Genomic DNA, 16845 nt, shown 5'->3' on the forward strand with positions numbered 1-16845 from the left:
TAGCAATGCAAGTCTCTCTGGTCTGTGCCGAAGCTTTGGGGACTTGCTAAATTTAGAAATTTGAGGCCAGGTGCGGTGGCTCACACCTGTAATCCCAGCACTTTGAGAGGCCAAGGCAGGCAGATCACCTGAGGTCGAGGGTTGGAGACCAGCCTGAGCAACATGGAAAAACCCTGTCTCTACTAAAAAATACAAAATTAGCCAGGGGTGGTAGTGCATGCCTGTAATCCCAGCTACTCAGGAGGCTGACGCAGGAGAATCACTTGAACCTGGGAGGCGGAGTTTGTAGTGAGCCGAGATCACGCCATTGCACTCCAGCCTGGGTAACAAGAGCAAAACTCCATCTCAAAACAAAAGAAAGAAATTTGAAAGCAGCCAGCAACATCAAGGCACAGATGGAGTTTGAGCTACCCTCTCCAGGCTATTCAGAAAATTCTCCCAAGGGGAAGTTGGGAAGGAGAACTTCTATTTGGCCCCAGCCTAAACTCTCCTGGAAGCTCGGTGGGGCCTCTGTCAGCTTTCCCCTCTGGACCTGCCCATTTGCCCCAGAGGTGCCCACTCAATGCCTGCCAAACTAAAACTTAAACCTAAGTGTCTGCAGCATGGTCTCCAGCCAGCCTGATCAGAAGACTATGGAGGGGGCCAGGCACGGTGGCTCACACCGTATTCCCTATAATCCTAGCACTTTGGGAGGCTGAGGTGGGTGGATCACATGAGGTCAGGAGTTCAAGACCAGCCTGGCCAACATGGTGAAACCCCATCTCTACTAAAAATACAAAAATTAGCTGGGCATGGTGGTGGATGCCTGTAATCCCAGCTACTCGGGAGGCTGAGGCAGGAGGATCACTTGAACCTGGGAGGCAGAGGTTGCAGTGAGCCAAGATTGCACCACAGCACTCCAGCCTGGGTGACAGAGTGAGACTCTGTCTCAAAAAAAAAAAAAAAAAAAAGAAAAGAAAAAGAAAAAAGGAGGGGCACACTGACTCCTCACTGAAGAATGGGATGGACACCCTTTATTCTACCTCTCCTAGCAAGGCCATAAGTCTTTGCTCTGAAAGGAGCCAGACTTTAGAGCCGGCTACAGGTGGACATGGGGTGAAGACATCAGGTTGCCAGGGCACCCTCTCTCGTTCCCTAGGAGCCTGGCCCCCTGCAAGGAGGGGCACCTTGAAACAATCAAGCCTAGTGAGTGGGGCGGCAAGCAGAGCAGAGACACAAATGACAGCGCGGTGGAGCCCCACCAGTCCCTCTGAGGATACGGCAGAGGGACCCCCGCTGGGGTCCACACCCCTGTGTGTCTCGGGCTGATTTGGACACAAGGCTCACACATTCACCCTACCTGCTCCAGTGCTAGCTGGCTGAGGATGCCAGGCTCTACCTGACCTCAGGCTGTGCGGCTTGGAACCTGGACCGGGGCAGGAACTGACAGGTTCCCCCAAATAGTGTCACCCCTAGAACCCCAAGACCTCAAGGAGCAGAAACCACAATTCTGGATGTTATGTGTGCAGCGCCATCTCCTGTCTGCCCTGCCTCTTTATCCCTTCCTCCCAAGGCGACTTTGGACCAGGTCTCGAGGCCAGGAGACCGGCCCCAGCCCGCCCGACCGGGATGGGCCTGGCGCCCGGGGGAGGCTGCGTCGTGCTGAGACAGCTCCGAGCTGCCTCCCCGCAGCCGCGGGCCGCTACAAGTGCGGATTCGGCGGCGAGAGGAAAGAGTCTGGCCCTCCAGGGGCCGCAGGGAAAGTCAACCTTTGGGTCGGGGACAATCAGGACTGGAAGTCGATATCGCGGGGAACGAATGATGAATGAATAAATGAAAGGATGAAGAGTGGTGAGGCAGAGATGGGCCATGCGGGGCGTCGCGAGGAGGGTGCCTTTCCCTGCCCGGATGCCGCCGGGACCGTCCCTTATCCCCCAGGTCGCAGCAGGACACCCGGTCCTGGTGCGAACACCTCGCGGGCCCCTGGAGGTGCCTGGGCGCGCGGCGCAGCTCTGGCCCGGAGCCCGCATTCCGGCGGCCGGGAAGTGCCTGCCCCGTGGGCAGAACGCGCCGAGTTGCCGCAGCCCCAGGAGCCGTCCTGCCCCGCGCGGCAGCAGCCCCTCGCGGCGGCCTCCAGAACCCCGAGACCGGCCCCTGGGCCGCAACCCCTTACCTGCCCGCCTCGGCGGCCTCGCTCCGGCTCAGAGCGGTCATCGCGACGCCTGCACCCAGCGGCCCTGACCGCGCGCCCTGACCCAGCGCCCGCCAGACCCCGCCCGCCCCGTCGAGAGCCCGCCCCGCCCGCCCATTGGCGGGTCGCGCGGGCCGGGCCCAGCCCATTGGTCGTTCCTCCCTCTCCTTCCCCAGCTTCCCCAGCTTCCCTCCTTCCCCACCTTCCTCAGGTGGGGCCCCAAGCTCTGAGCAGATCCTAGCGCTCGGTCCCCGAGACTGGAAGGTCCAGGACTGGAAGGTCCCGGAGGCCAGGGCCTGGCGCGGTACCTCCTGTCCCTCACGTCGAGGGTATTGTGTCCCCTCTGGACGCTTCTGTCCTCCTAGTCTTGGAGTTTGGGTCCCTCTGCAGGAACCGATTCCGGCCCCTCTCCAACCTAACCCTTCCCAACATCGAGCTCCAGGGTAAGTTTCAATTTTACCATGAGTGGGGAACACCAAAGGGGATATTGAACACCACGGTCTGACAGCCAAGTCACCACCACGAGCCCGGGAGCCAGGATGCTCCCACGCACTCTTGCTGGAGTTAACATTGCAGTCTCTAAGGAAATGCACTTTTGGAGGAGGCTGCGAAGGGGATGAAGGTGGACACAAATCAAAGGCAGGGAAGCAGAGGCACAGCTCAGTGTGTGACAATGAGCTGGGCTGAATTGAGCAGTGATAATGGGCCCACAGGTCCTATTCCCCAACTTGCCTGGCCTGCAGGCCCTTTCCTCTTCCATCCCCACCAGGTCACTTGGTCCTTGGGAGTGTGATCAGGAGAGGGAAAAGGCGCAGGCCAGATTTGGTCCCATTTCCAACTCTCTCCCCCAACCCCTTGGCACTACGGCATCACGGTGGGAGAGCACCAGCAAACAGGAGGGGTCACAAGGGGAGCCTAGGTCCACAACTGAGGACCTGGGAGCAGAACCCAGTCTCAGGCGCCCAGAGCTGACTTGTCCTACAGCCCCCATAAGGGATATGCTATTGCAGGGAGACCAAAGTGGAAGAACCACCGCCAGGGCCACTTTGCTATTTAAATTTACCTACCAGAATGGGAGGGAGGAGGCCTTGTCCCTGCTCTTTCCCATCTTTGGTTCACATAAGCCATTAAGGTCTCCCCGCAGCACTGAAGGGGGCAACCTGTAACCCTAAGATAATCAGCTACTGCTTTCCCAGCGCCTCTGCACCAGGAGGTGGGCAGGATGGCAGGTAACACCACCATACCTCCACTGCAGGGCATGAGGCTGCAGCCATTCCCAGCCTGCTCAGAGGCCAGGGTTCAACCACCTCCCCCTCCCCAGCAGAAAAGAGAAGAAACAGGTGCTTCAGCTGTTGTTTATTGACATACAGGTAGGCTCTATAGCAACAGGCCTGGAGGCGCTGCAGTAGTCGCTGCAGTAGTGGGGGAAAATGGAAGGTGGAGGGTGGAGGGTGGAGTGTTTGCTGCAGGACAGCTGAGTGGAGGGCGGGGACAGGTGCGAACTGGGGAGGCCCAGGGGGCTGGGGAAGCAAGTAAGGGCCAGGGCCAGAGTCAGCTTCAAGGGAACAACAGCCCCTTGCCCTAAGGCCCCTAACTCTCTAGCTGTTTCCTGACCCCAGGCCAGGGTTGGGAGTCCTCTGGGCATCCATTTTTTCTCAAGGAACTGGACGGAGTATACACAGGAAAGAAAGCTGTCACCCTCTTGCCATCTGGCTCCAGGGGCCTCCAGTCCAGCATTCCTCCTTCTTCCCTTGATTGGGTGGGGCCACATGATGGGCAGCCAGGCTCTGGGCTGTCCCACTAGAGCAGGCTGCAAACACAGCCATGTTTCAGCGAGGCACTAATCTTCTTCCCTGGTGTCCCAGCCCACCAGTGCCACATTACAGCCCAGAGTGAGTTCTACAAGCGTTGCTGGCCTAATGGATGGGTTGGGGGAAGGGGGTGGGACAGGGGCTGGAGGAAGGGCTCTCAGGTTCATCACGGCACAGGAACAACACGCATGGTGTTGGTGAAGCCGGAGCCAGGGCGCCATCCGGTCAGCACAATGACCACATCTCCCTTCTTGAAGAAGCCTCTGGCCTTGCCTGGAGGAAGAGAAGGGAGATTGGTAAGTAAAAGCCAAGCCAGGCAGGTGTGCACCTGGGCAGCTGCCCCATAGCCTGAGCACTGAACTAGGCTGGCTGACCACTACTTCCTCACACCACAAGGTGGCACCAAACTTACAGCCCAGGCAAACAGGAGGGAGGCCCTGAAATGTCCTTATCACTCAGATGGCAGGGTTGGCAGGGTTGGCAGGGACCTTTGGACATCTTTCACTTCATCCTCCAGAGGGTGCAAAGCCTTGCCCAGGGTCAAGAGCTAGCTGCTTCCTGTCATCTGGTGATACCCTACCTTATACAGGGACAATGGCCACATCAGTACATAATCTGTGTATGCCACCCCACAGCACAGGAGCTGTAGCCAATTTTATTTAAAAAACAAAAACAAAAACAAAACCCTCAGTAATGAGCAGATGCCAAAGAATGGACAATTTTGCTTTGAGTCCCAGACTAGAAGAGAAGAGGAAAGGAACTGCTCAACCCTACAACTCAAAGGACCCTTTTCTCTCCTGGGCTCAGCTTAGGACTTCCGGGAATGACAGATTCAGAAAGAACATTCCCAATGAGGGAGAGAACAGTCAGCTGGGCCTTTTGCCCCTCTATGTTTCCCTTTCTATTCCCCAAACTTTCAGGGTCCCACAGAAGCCAATGCTCAAGCATCCCCAAACCCCTCTAGGCTCTAGCCCCTGCTCCAGCCACGTACCAACATTCATGGCAAAGTTCACCCGGAGGTCCACGTCCTCAGCCCAGGCCTCCTGGACTGGGTCCTTGCACAGCACAGGGAAGATGCCACGGTACAGGTGGGCCTGACGAGCTGTCTGGGGATTCCGGGTCACAGCAATGATGGGGGCACGTGGGCGGTATCTGGCCACCTGATGAGCAGACCTGAGATGGGATGGGGGACATACAGAAGAGACCATTACACAAGGCCCCAGGAAGTACCTCAGGGTATTCAAACAGCTCATCCTCTCACCCAGCTCACTGATGGCTCTGGCCTCTTCAACATCTGCTCCCTAGGACCCCTCCCAAGGCTAGGGCAGCCCCTCATCCTATATCCTCCATAGCAGGCTAGGCTACCATCTGCCCTCTACCCCCACTCCACAGGCCAAGGGCCCAGGATTATCCTGACCCAGGATTATCTTGACCCAAGGTCAGCCTCACCCACTTATCTCACACAGCCCATGGTTGGCAGAACCCCTCCTACACTCTGACACAGACAGGCAGCCCTGGCCCAGTGTCACCAGCACCCATTCCTCTCGCTGCCGGTGACACCTACAAGCCAAGTAGCATGTAGAGCAGTAGCAGAACTGACCAGCCCCATGGGAATCAACATCAGGCTTCTCTACTTTTGTGCCCTCTTCCCTGTCCCACATGGCCCCTGGCTCCTGAAACAGTCCAGCAACTGGGCTATAAAGGCCCAGAGTCAAATCTGAGTATCTAGGTGAGGCTTAGAAATCTAAGTGCTACTCAGCAGGCAAGAACAGGAAATGGGAGTGTTGGTGCAGGAGCAGCTCTGCCTGCCAAAGCTCCTTTGGAAGGCAGGGGACCCTTCTGAAGCCCCTGTGCCAGGCGCTTTCTTGAACACTGACACTGCACACTTGTAGGTGCAGCTGTGTCTCAGGAGCTGGGGAGGGGCACCAGAAGGGAAGTTATGAGGACACTCAACAGGTGTCAGGGAAACTTAAGCCATATCATAGCAGAGAAGTCCCTGCACTTCACGCTTGGCCTATATGCAAGGCCATCAGAGGGAAGCAACTGCTGAAGCTAGGACCAGCTGAGTGAAACCCCAGAAGACTAGAGCTTAAAATAGCCAAACAGCAAGAACTGGACCTTTTAAGAAAGGTCAACCCTACTGGTTGAAGCTGTTCAGCCAAGAGTGGGAGGCTGCAGCCCTCTGCTGAGGGCATCTGCACAGAGCTTGTGTCCTGGTTCTCTGGGCTGCCCATGCCCACCTGCTGCTCCTCAGTGCATGGGCACTGCCTGTTTGCTCTTCTCCAGGAAACCCTCGCTGCCCTGTGGGCAGGGACAAGGAGCATAATCCCTAACTAGGAGAGTGAAGGACATTAACTCAATGTCCTGGGCTAAGGAAGGGATCCCAAGTTGGAGGCTCAGCATAGGCCACACAGTCCTCAGCCTGGCTGCCTGGCCCCACAGAATGTCAGCCAAGATAGCACAGCAACCTCTCCTGAGCTGGAAACCAATTTGTCTTTAGGGCTCGAAAACAGCAGGGACTAGTGCGCCAAATGGAGGCACAGTAAACAGCATTTAAATAAATTCATTTTCCCAACTGAAATTTTTAAAGAGCACATAGTAACTGGAATAAGCAAAAGTGGTTATCTTTTACTATTTTAGAGGACTAAATTTTTTTTTTTTTTTGAGACGGAATCTCACTCTGTCGCCCAGGCTGGAGTGCAGTGGTGCGATCTCGGCTCACTGCAAGCTCCACCTCCTGGGTTCACGCCATTCTCCTGCCTCAGCCTCCAGAGTAGCTGGGACTACAGGCGCCCGCCGCCATGCCCAGCTAATTTTTTGTATTGTTAGTAGAGACGGGGTTTCACCGTGTTAGCCAGGATGGTCTCAATCTCCTGACCTCGTGATCCGCCCACCTCGGCCTCCCAAAATGCTGGGATTACAGGCACAAGTCACCGCGCCCGGCCTACAGGAGTGAGCCACAGCGCCTGGCTACTAAATTTTCAATATCAAATAACCATTTGTAGTCAGCCTGTGCACTATTATGTAATAAATCTCCAGCATAAACTTGCTTTTGATCCAAATGTTCTGACATTCCTTATGTGTGCTGCCTAGAGTCCTCTGGGCCCAGGGAAGGGGCTCTGCTCAATCCTTCTCTGCAGGCCCAAGGTGGCAGGCAGAGGGGTCTTACCTTGGCTCAGTGCCACCTGAGCATTGTTCAATGCACTGCTCCCAGGACCCCCAAGGAGAGGTGCCACTGAGCGGGGCATCCCAGGGAGCCGCTGCCACCTCCTACCTGCCAGACTTGGTGAGGACGATTATGGCCCCACTGCAGCACTTGAAGGAGGCCTCCACGGCACCCACGGCGGTGGCTTCTGTGGGGTCGCTGGTAATGGGCGCCAGGCGGCGGAGTTCCTCAAATAATTGCAAGTGGTAGATGGCGGCCTCTGCCTCACGGGCAATCTAGGGGAGCAACATCCGTCCAGAGGGACGAGAGGGGGACAGAGCTTTGTCAGAGCTTTGTCACAGAAGGAGAGGGAGGGGAAGAGTCACCCGGACAGCTGGTGAGGAACATGTTCCTAGGGACAAAGGCCAAGAGTAGCCCAGTCACTGGAGATGCTGAGCTGAGCCAATTTCAAGACTCCACAGAAACCAGTCCTTCACCAAGTGCCTGTGACATCTGCTGTGCCTACTGAGCCACAGGACCCTTTGGTCCTGCCCTGCCATGACCTCCCTGGCGGTGTTCCTATAGACAAGAAGAGGCTCTGTGCCCAGGTGCCAGGTTGGGCCTGGCTGTCTTCTCCTGGAACAGCTGAAGCAAGAGGCTGGTTATCCTAGCAGTGTTACCTGCCCTTAGGGCCCTACCTGCCAGACTCCGTCAGAACTATCAAAGCTGCTGCTAAACACTTATAAGAAGCCTCCACGCTGCCCATGGCCATGGCTTCCATGAGGTCTGTGGAGTGACTTGAGGCTCGCACAAGTTCTTCAAACAGCTTGCGGTGGAACATGGCTGCCTCAGCCTCACGAGCTATCTGTAAGGTTTAGGGGAAGAGGGGAAAAGGAAGAGGGAAGGAGGAGGAAAAAAACAAGACACAACACATGGGAAGACAGAATGGGGAATTAATCAGAGAGGAAGGTAACCTTAGGTTAATTGGCTAAATCTGTCCTTCAGGCAGATGCGGAGGTAGGGTGATGAAAGTCCAACTGCTTCAGGAGGTGCTGCCACTTCCCCTCCAACACAGGGGAAATTGGCTCTTCCGTTCTGGAAGGATTTGATTGGGGATGGAGGGAGACAATCTGGCAGTAGGCTCTAGCACTCTGGCATGAAAACATGCCCAGGCTGGGCCCACACCACTCCCTGGCAGAGGACTTGATCACGCTGCCTCACGACATAGCTTACAGAAAGGAACAGGCCCTCCCTCCTCACATGGCTGTCTGGTTAGGCAGACTCCTGCCCAGCCTCCATGCATGCACGCAGTGAGCGCTCACTTGGCTTCAGGCACAGGGATGCACTGAGCCTTTCCAATGGCCTGCCATGGAAACAGATTGAGCAGCGCTGGAAAGCTGGGATCCAAGCCAAAGCAAGGCAGCTCAACTGAGTTTGAAGCAGGAGAACAGAAAACTTGGGCTAACTCGTGAGAGACACACTGAACAGCCATGTGAAGAGACAGATGTCTGTGGAAGCATGCAGATATGTTTAATAAGACACTTGATTAAAATCTAATGATTAAAACAGTCATGAGAAAGCCACTGAGTTATTTACAGATCACTTGCTCAGATAAGACCAAGAATCAGAAAGACAATGTAAGCTTTAGAGGATTATAATGCAATCACCAGCATCTAAGTAAATGATGGGTGAGGGAGGAATCGGTAATAGCCCCTCATGAATTTCACAGTAGAAGCAGATGTGTGGCAGGATGTACTAGGTTAAAGGTATTCTTTTTATCAGAATGGAATGCATGCAACCCAGAGGACAGGGAACAGGAACACGAAACAGAGCCATACCTGCTACTGCTCTTAGTTATGCGTCATTAACTGCATCAGTTAGACACAGAGAAAGCAATCAACAGTGAAGGGAAGGAACTGTTGGCCAGTGTTAACTGGTGACACAGAAAGGAAAGGTCTAGCCACCTGGAGGGGCAGCTACAGCCTGGCCCAGACCTGTAACTTATCTTCTGAGCACTGCCATGCAATCCAAGCCTTGCAGCTCTAAGGTATCTGTCTGTTCATAGGAAACACTAGGGTATGGAGGAAAGGACATGAAATTTAGAAGCTGAGCCTGATTCTTAGTCTCCGACCCCACTGACAGGCTCCAAATGGAGACCTGTTCTCATCTCCTGCTAGACCTAAGAGCGTGATGTTGCAGGAGAGAAGACTGGCTTTGGAGTCAGCAGACCTAGATTCAAACCCAGGCTTTATTGGCCATATAACCCTCGGCTATAAATGGAGGTAATGGGAGTTAGGAAGATTACATCCATATACACAGAGACTTATCAGACACTTAATAATAAGAGCAATGAATATTTAATGCTAAGGCTATAATTAAACATATCTAATCCATTTTACAGATAAGGTCTTGAGAAGTTAAATGACTTGCCAAAAGACACATTCAAGTCTCCACATTCTATGCAGTGATTTCATGGTTCAGTAAATCTAAGTCAAGATCAGCCTCTGTCCCACCTTTGAGGCCATGAAGTTACACAATTAAGTAAGGGAATTAGACAGAGGGGACGTGTGGAGAGACCCAGAAAGGCAGTCACTTTAGTGGTGACTGGTTGAAGGTGCACTGTCTCTGGGACACCTTCCTACCATGGGGCAATTGTGAGACTGCGCCAAGAGGATCTCAGCATCAGAACAGCAATCACATCGCACAAACGGTGAGGTGTCAGCCAGGCCCAGGCTACGTTAAGTGGGCCTGGGAGAGAAATCACTCTCTACTGATTTTTTGTGTTTCCTTTTTTTATGATTGTTTGGTTTCTTTTTTGAGAGAGGGTGTCACTTTGTCACCTAGGCTGGTACCATCTTGGCTCACTGCAACCTCAACCTCCTGGGTTCAGTGATCCTGCTGCCCCAGCACCACCCCCTCTCCAAGTAGCTGGGACTACAGAAGTGTATCACCACGCCCAGCTAGCTAACTTTTGAATTTTTAGTAGAGATAGGGTTTCGCCATGTTGCCTAGGCTGGTCTTCTGAGCTCAAGCGATCCGCCTACCTTGGCCTCCCAAAGTACTGAGATTACAGGTGTGAGCCACCGTCCCCGGCCTCTACCAATTCCAATATGGGGAAACCCACTAAGGATGCTGATGACAGCCCAGAAAATATCCTTAGTCAAGTCTGAACTCAGTTCGCTACTGAAAGAGCATTTAATAGAAATGACATCTCTTCTCTGAAAGCTGTTTAAGCCCAGTAACAGGACACATAGTGAAAAAGGAAAGGAAGATGCCCAGACGAGGTGGGTGTTCTAGTTGTTTTTTTTTTTTTGGTGGCGGGGGGTGGCGTTTTAAACTTGGGGGCTTGGAGGGGCTGAGGTCAAAGGGCAGCGGGTCTTTCACTGGCTAGAAAGGGAATAGAATGGCTGAAGAAAAACCATATCTGGATAAAGTTGAAGTTCACTGAGCCTGACCTAAGACTACTGGGAGAAAGTTAATTTCCAGCACTCATTTTACCAAACATATGTAACCCTGATCAGGGATCCCCAAGTTAGCTCCAGAGCTGGAACAGACAGGGCAAAGGGACTGAGTCTCCAACCCTGAGCAGTGGCCAGGCACTCAACATGACAAGCTGGAAGAGCCTGAAGAAGGAGCTCTCAGAGGAGAAAGAAGGGAAAGAGCCTCCACGACTCCTCCAGACGCTCAGTCCAGGGCCACCAGGGTCAGCCCCCCTCCCTGCTGTCTCTATCTGTGGCCCTGCCACCAGTCACTCAACCTGACTTTTTGGTCTGTTGTAAGAGCAGCAGCTGTACCCCAATGGCACAGCAAAGCAAATCCTCCTATAGGCACCATGCAAGGCCAGCACAGGCAGCTCAGTGCAGGCAACAGACTCCAGTGCAGGTCCACAGGGGCTCCCTGGGGGAGTGCCTGTCTGCGGGATGTGGGGGTCGGGGGACTGAATTGGAAGCCAAAGGAAGAGGGCAGTTGGGAGCAGGAGCCCCGAGCCCTTTTCAGAATAGGGCAAAGGTACTCAAAACTTCTGACTCTGAGGAAGAGGTACAAGACCTCCCTTCACTGCAGAAGTATCCCAGGACTTAAGCCATGGGAAGGATTCACCACCTTGAAGTCAGAAGTGAAATGAACTGTATGGTGTCCAGTGAAGGAGGATGCTTCCAGAGCAGAAGGAAATGGAGGGGTGGGGGTGTCGGCAGGAATGAAAAACAGAATTAAAAAAAAAAAAAAAAAAGCCACCTCCACCTCCACCCCCACCCTCTTGCTGCTGTAACTTGGAGGATAATGAACGGCTGTGCCTAAGAGGATATGGAAACCTAAAAAGCTCTGCACCACAGCTTGCATCCAACCCAGGCCCAGTCCACAGCCCAGGGGATGGGGCAGGCCCCAGAACTCACCAGGTGCTGCATGCGCACAGCCTCCAGAGGATAGTCCCCTTTGGCTGTTTCTCCAGACAGCATGATGCAGTCGGCTCCATCCAGAACTGCATTGGCCACATCACTGCCTTCAGCCCGGGTGGGGCGGGGCTTCTTGATCATGCTCTCCAGCATCTGGGAGGAACAGAGCATTAGTGAGATGTGGCTTGGGCTGTTTTCAGAGACAAATGACAGCACGCTGATCCTCTGGATAGTGAGTAGGTGCACAGAGCATGGCTTTGTGTAGGTGCATGGGGGAAGGGGATTATCTGTGTGTTACATGGGACAATTCCATGGGAAAAGATCAGACAGCCTCCAGAGCTTTCCCATACACACATGTGAGTGTGCCCAGGAGAATGTGGGGAGGGGTGGTCACATGCCTGAGTAGCACAGATGACAGGCTTCCCAGCTCGGTTGCACCGCCCAATCATCATCTTCTGAGCAAGGAAGACCTTCTCCGCAGGAATCTCAATGCCTAGATCACCACGAGCCACCATGATCCCATCACTGGCCTCCAGGATTTCATCAAACCTGATGGACAAAGTTGGGGGGAGAGAGGTTATACAGACAGGGGCCACAAGTATGCCGGTAGACAAGAAGTTTCCCTGGGATTCCCTAACTTAGATGTCCTCATACCAGGACAGACATCCATGACATCATCATGGATGCACACAGATGGCAAGGCAGTCCAGCTACCTTAGTCCCCCAGAGCGGGCCAACAATTCTGCCTGCTGGGCTTCAACACCAATATGGATGCTTCATTGACAGAAGAAAGGGGAGAGGGCAAATCCAAATGGGCTCATTCCCAAGGTCTCCTCTCCAAATCCCATGCATGTTAGGTGTCTCTCTAGGGCCTCCATTCTCCAATCAGCACTTCAAGACAGGGAACCCAAGGCCTGCTGACTGCTTCCACCACAAAGCCCCATGGCCTTATCTAGTCAAGGACACTTGAAGACTGCCCTGTGAGGTGGCCCACTCCAACCTGCTGAAGGCAAGAGGGAATGTGGCTTTGCCTGGCCTAGCGCCAAGTTCAGCTTATCAGGATGGCAAAGGGGAGGGCCCCAAATTGCCTGGTACAGAGGGTATCTACACAAAGCTAAGACAGTAAGGCCACTACAGTGGGTGCAGAGGGTTGTTCCCCCACCCTCCCCAAACACACTCCTAATCCACAAGCGTAGGTCTAGCATCTTAGTAGTGCTAAGTTGTATTCCTAGCAGGATGCCAAAAATGGTGGCCATGCCCACTGGGCTCCACCTCATGAGCACTGTGGAGGGGGTAAGCTAAGTTGAGGCAATCTGACCCCGGAGAAGAACCACACATCTTACTCTGAGAGTGGAATGGACCATACCAGAGTTAGCATGATCACTGAGCCAGCTGCGTTCTAAGTGAAGACCAGGAGGCCATATGTTTTAGCATGGACACCAGCCCCTGAAATTCCACATGGCTCCCCAGGAAGGGCCAAAACGAGCCCCTTCTTAAGTGTCTGCTGTCATCTTTCCCCCTGGTCCCCACATTCCAGCAAACACTGGTAGTGTTTCTGATCAGGAACAGAGCATCATGGCCCCTGGTACTATGAGCAGTGACCCTGTTCTCTCAAATGTTGGTCCCCAGGCCCAGGGAACAATGTCAAGCTGCCAGCATCTCAATTACCTAGGAAGCTTTTTAAAAACAAAACAAAACAAAACAAAAAAACAAAACCCACACACACACAATGCCTTCTACTCTACTAAGAGATTGTGATTCAGCAGGTTTGGAACAGGTTTGGGAGTCTACATTCTGATGGGAATCAGATATTCACAGGATGCACCATGCCCTTTAGAGAGCTGCGCTGGGACTGGAGCAGGGACAATGGGGACTTGCCTCCGAACCCCCTCATGATTCTCGATTTTGCTGATTATCTTGATGTTCTTTCCCTTCTCTCCCAGGACCTTCCTAACTTCATGGACATCAGCTGCCTTGCGGATGAACGACGCAAACACCATATCGACATCCTGCTCGACCCCAAACTTCAGATCCTGGATGTCCTTTTCCGACACAGCAGGCAAGTCCACAGCAGCCCCAGGAAGGTTCACACCCTTCTTGCTGCCCAAGGAGCCACCATTTTCCACCTCCGTCACCAGGAAGTCAGCACCTGTGTTTTGAAAAGGGGTAAGCAGGGGAGGCAGAGCACCGAGGGCACAGCTCAACAGGAAGCAGGCACCTTTCCCCCAAGTACAGTGAGCTGGGAAGTGGTGCATCATGGGTGCTGGAGCTGTTTTACCAGAGTTGAAACCCTACTACAACTAACTGTGTAATCCTAGGCAAGCCATTTAACCTCTCTGTACCTCACTTTCCACACCCATAAAAAAGGAGAATTAAGATTGTTTTGACTTTGGGAGGCCAAGGCAGGCAGATCACTTGAGGTCAGGAGTTTGAGACCAGCCTGGCCAACATGGTGAAACCCCGTCTCTACTAAAAATACAAAAAAACTAGCCAGGCGTGGTGGCGGGTGCCTGTAAACCCAGCTACTCGGGAGGCTGAGGTAGGAGAATCGCTAGAACCCTGGGGGCAGAGGTTGCAGTGAGCCAAGATCGTGCCACTGCACTCCAGCCTGGGCAACAGAGCGAGACTCTGTCTCAAAAAAGAAATATATGTGTGTATATATATATGTTCCTATGTTCTCCGGAACCAGAAGAATGTAACTATGCTGGATTAAAGCCTGTCTTTGAGGATAAATGAGTTATAAAAGGGATTCCTGAGAACACACAGACTCAATCTCACTGCCAGGCAACCAACCTTCCCATCTTCCTTGTGTCAAGGAACTTTAGAGACAAAAGATGGGTTTTAGACAATTGGATTCCAGCTCCCATACGTACCTTTCTGCTTCACCTGGAGAGAAATAAGCCCATCATCCACGTAGATCTTGCTGCCCACTTCCACCACCTTGCAGATGTTCTTGTAGTCCAGCCATAGGATGTTCTCGTCACACTTTTCCATGTAGGCGTTATCCAGCGTGATTTTGAGAGTGGCTCCCTTCTTCAGCTCCACCTCTGCAGTGCCGCTCTAGGGAGTAAGCAAGAGAGTAAGCCAGAGTCCAAACTGGAGACACCAGTAGCAGCATCACCGCAGAAGCAATGGAAAAGCTCTTTCCTCCAGGGAACAATGCTCAAGTCACCGCTAAAAATAATACAGTTTTTTGCTCTTATTCTCTAACTCAGTACACTTCACAGAAATAATCTAAGAAAATAGAATATAATGTTTCAGTTATGCTACTTAATGATGGGGAAAAAGATACAAAGAGATGGTTCCCCAAGTTAGAAAGCCTAAAGTTTAGGTTTTTAGGGTAAAAAAAGGGTTCCTTTGTGGTACCATTTCCTAGCAAAGTAAATCAAATCAACGTTGTTTACAGTGATGAATAAACCCTCATTTGTAGACCTCAACTCCTCTGCAGTCCTTCATAGTGCTGGGATGAAACACGGCATCTCAACGCTTTGGAGGACATGTCTCTGGGGCATATTGCCTACTGAGTCTTTCCCTCGCTCTCCACAGAATACTCACGCCCTTGATGAGCCCAGTTCGGATCTCAGGTCCTTTAGTGTCCAGAGCCACAGCAACGGGCCGGTAGAGGATGGGGTCAGAAGCAAAGCTTTCCGTGGCTGTGCGCACATTCTTGATGGTCTCCGCGTGGTACTGGGGAAAAAGAAGGAAGATGACAAGCGTGCTCCCACACTAGGATCCAGCTCAATTTCCCTGCCCAGGAGCCAAAGCTGATCACTCAGGAAAGGCCTGTGGATGTCTTAGAGCTCTATCTCCATCCTCAGAACGATCCATGCACTGAGAACTCCTCTACCTGCTTAATCCAATCTCCTCAGCCTCCACCCACTTCTACTACAGCAGTAATTCACCCTAAGGGCAAATCTTTGAAACGTTGGTGGCAAATTTCAGAATATTGCCACCAAAACCCATTAAGGTATGGGTGCAAACATGTCTCATCATAAAAGCAGCTGTGTTCCCAGGGCTGTTCTTTTTTCCCTAAGACTCATCAAATACCCTCAGCAAATAAAGCTGATAAACAGGGCAAAAAGCCTAGAACTTGTGTTTGGATAAGGCTGATCTGGCAATCAATGTCACATTCTGATATATGTGGTAATGCTGAGAGCTTTTCCTCTATTGATTCCAACTACAACGCAAACTTGAAGTTATTGACTTAAGCTAACAGTGGCCCAAGCTGAACAACTCATTGCTAAGGTCACACAGACCTGATTTTCTCAATCACTTTTTTTTGGGGGAATACAGTCTCACTGTGCCGCCCAGGCTGGAGTGCAATGGCACAATCTCAGCTCACTGCAAGCTCCGCCTCCCAGGTTCACACCATTCTCCTGCCTCAGTCTGGGACTGCAGGCGCCCACCAGCAGGCCTGGCTAATTTTTTGGATTTTTAGTAGGGACTGGGTTTCACCATGTTATCCAGGATGGTCTCGATCTCCTGACCTCATGATCCGCCCACCTTGGCCTCCCAAAAGTGCTGGGATTACAGGGGTGAGCCACTGCGCCCAGCCTCAATCACTTTCTAGATTCTGACTGGAGACGGGGAAAGGTGGTCATATGCCTTTCTCTAAATGAACTGCCCTTTATTATTCCTTGCTTGCAACAAATCTGTGCTTCAATCTTTTTTCTTAAGCCTTTCCTCCTTTCCATTTACCATTTTGTTTGTTTAAAAGAGGGACTCAGGCTAAGCACAGTGGCTCATGCCTGTAAACCAAACACTTTGGGAGGCTAAGGTGGGAGGACAGCTTGGGCCCAGGAGTTTGAGATGAGCCTGGGCAACATGGCGAAACCCCATCTCTACAAAAAACACAAAAATTAACTGTGCATGATGGTGGGTGCATGGGGTCCCAGCTACTTGTGAGGCTGAGGTGGGAGGATCACTTATGTCTAGGAGGTCAAGGCTACAGTGAGCCATGATCATACCACTGCACTCTGGCCTGGATACCCTACTATCCAAAGCAACACCCTATCTCAAGAAAAAAGATTTAAAAAAAAAAAAAAAAAAAAAAGATGCAGAGCCAAGATGTCGAAAGAGCTCTAAGACAGCGTGATCAATATGACATTGCTGATAACAAGGGCACCTAATTCAGCACTTTCTGGGCCTTGTCCTTTAACCACCACTGTCCAGGAAAGCGGCACCTGCAAGTAAGCCTGCCTGTTATTCACAGGATGCTGGAGGGAGCTGGAGCCAAAGCTTAGCCTCTAAAGACAATGTTGCCTGAAGCCTGTATCTGAAAATCTTCAGCTTCTTATTCAGGCATACTCCCTAATGAGGGACCGTTGG

At 52.4% G+C, this 16845-nt stretch overlaps 2 protein-coding genes across 46 annotated transcripts in view; both read right to left on the reverse strand.

Annotated features, from left to right (window-relative positions):
* GRAMD2A (GRAM domain containing 2A) overlaps nucleotides 1–2281 on the reverse strand; it is a 41048-nt gene extending 38767 nt beyond the window's left edge. For all 4 annotated transcript variants that reach the window (XM_077939687.1, XM_077939688.1, XM_077939686.1 and 1 more), the window contains exon 1: nucleotides 2153–2281. In XM_077939687.1, coding sequence (XP_077795813.1) covers nucleotides 2153–2193 — 41 coding nt within the window. In that variant the 5' untranslated portion in view covers nucleotides 2194–2281. The remainder of the gene's footprint in view (nucleotides 1–2152) is intronic.
* A 1230-nt stretch (nucleotides 2282–3511) lies between these two features.
* Nucleotides 3512–16845, reverse strand: part of PKM (pyruvate kinase M1/2) — a 33408-nt gene continuing 20074 nt past the window's right edge. For 16 of the 42 annotated variants that reach the window (XM_077939709.1, XM_015142653.3, XM_077939725.1 and 13 more), the window contains 8 exons: nucleotides 15073–15204; nucleotides 14391–14577; nucleotides 13396–13666; nucleotides 11916–12066; nucleotides 11518–11670; nucleotides 7825–7991; nucleotides 4973–5154; nucleotides 3512–4254 (listed from right to left, as the gene is read on the reverse strand). In XM_077939709.1, coding sequence (XP_077795835.1) covers nucleotides 4148–4254; nucleotides 4973–5154; nucleotides 7825–7991; nucleotides 11518–11670; nucleotides 11916–12066; nucleotides 13396–13666; nucleotides 14391–14577; nucleotides 15073–15204 — 1350 coding nt within the window. In that variant the 3' untranslated portion in view covers nucleotides 3512–4147. Of the gene's footprint in view, nucleotides 4255–4972; nucleotides 5155–7255; nucleotides 7992–11517; nucleotides 11735–11871; nucleotides 12067–13395; nucleotides 13667–14390; nucleotides 14578–15072; nucleotides 15205–16845 lie in introns of all 42 variants that reach the window. The other 26 variants (XM_077939714.1, XM_077939723.1, XM_015142654.3 and 23 more) reach the window with 8 other exon arrangements.

The sequence above is a fragment of the Macaca mulatta genome, chromosome 7, assembly GCF_049350105.2.
Source record: "Macaca mulatta isolate MMU2019108-1 chromosome 7, T2T-MMU8v2.0, whole genome shotgun sequence".
Lineage (NCBI taxonomy): Eukaryota > Metazoa > Chordata > Mammalia > Primates > Cercopithecidae > Macaca > Macaca mulatta.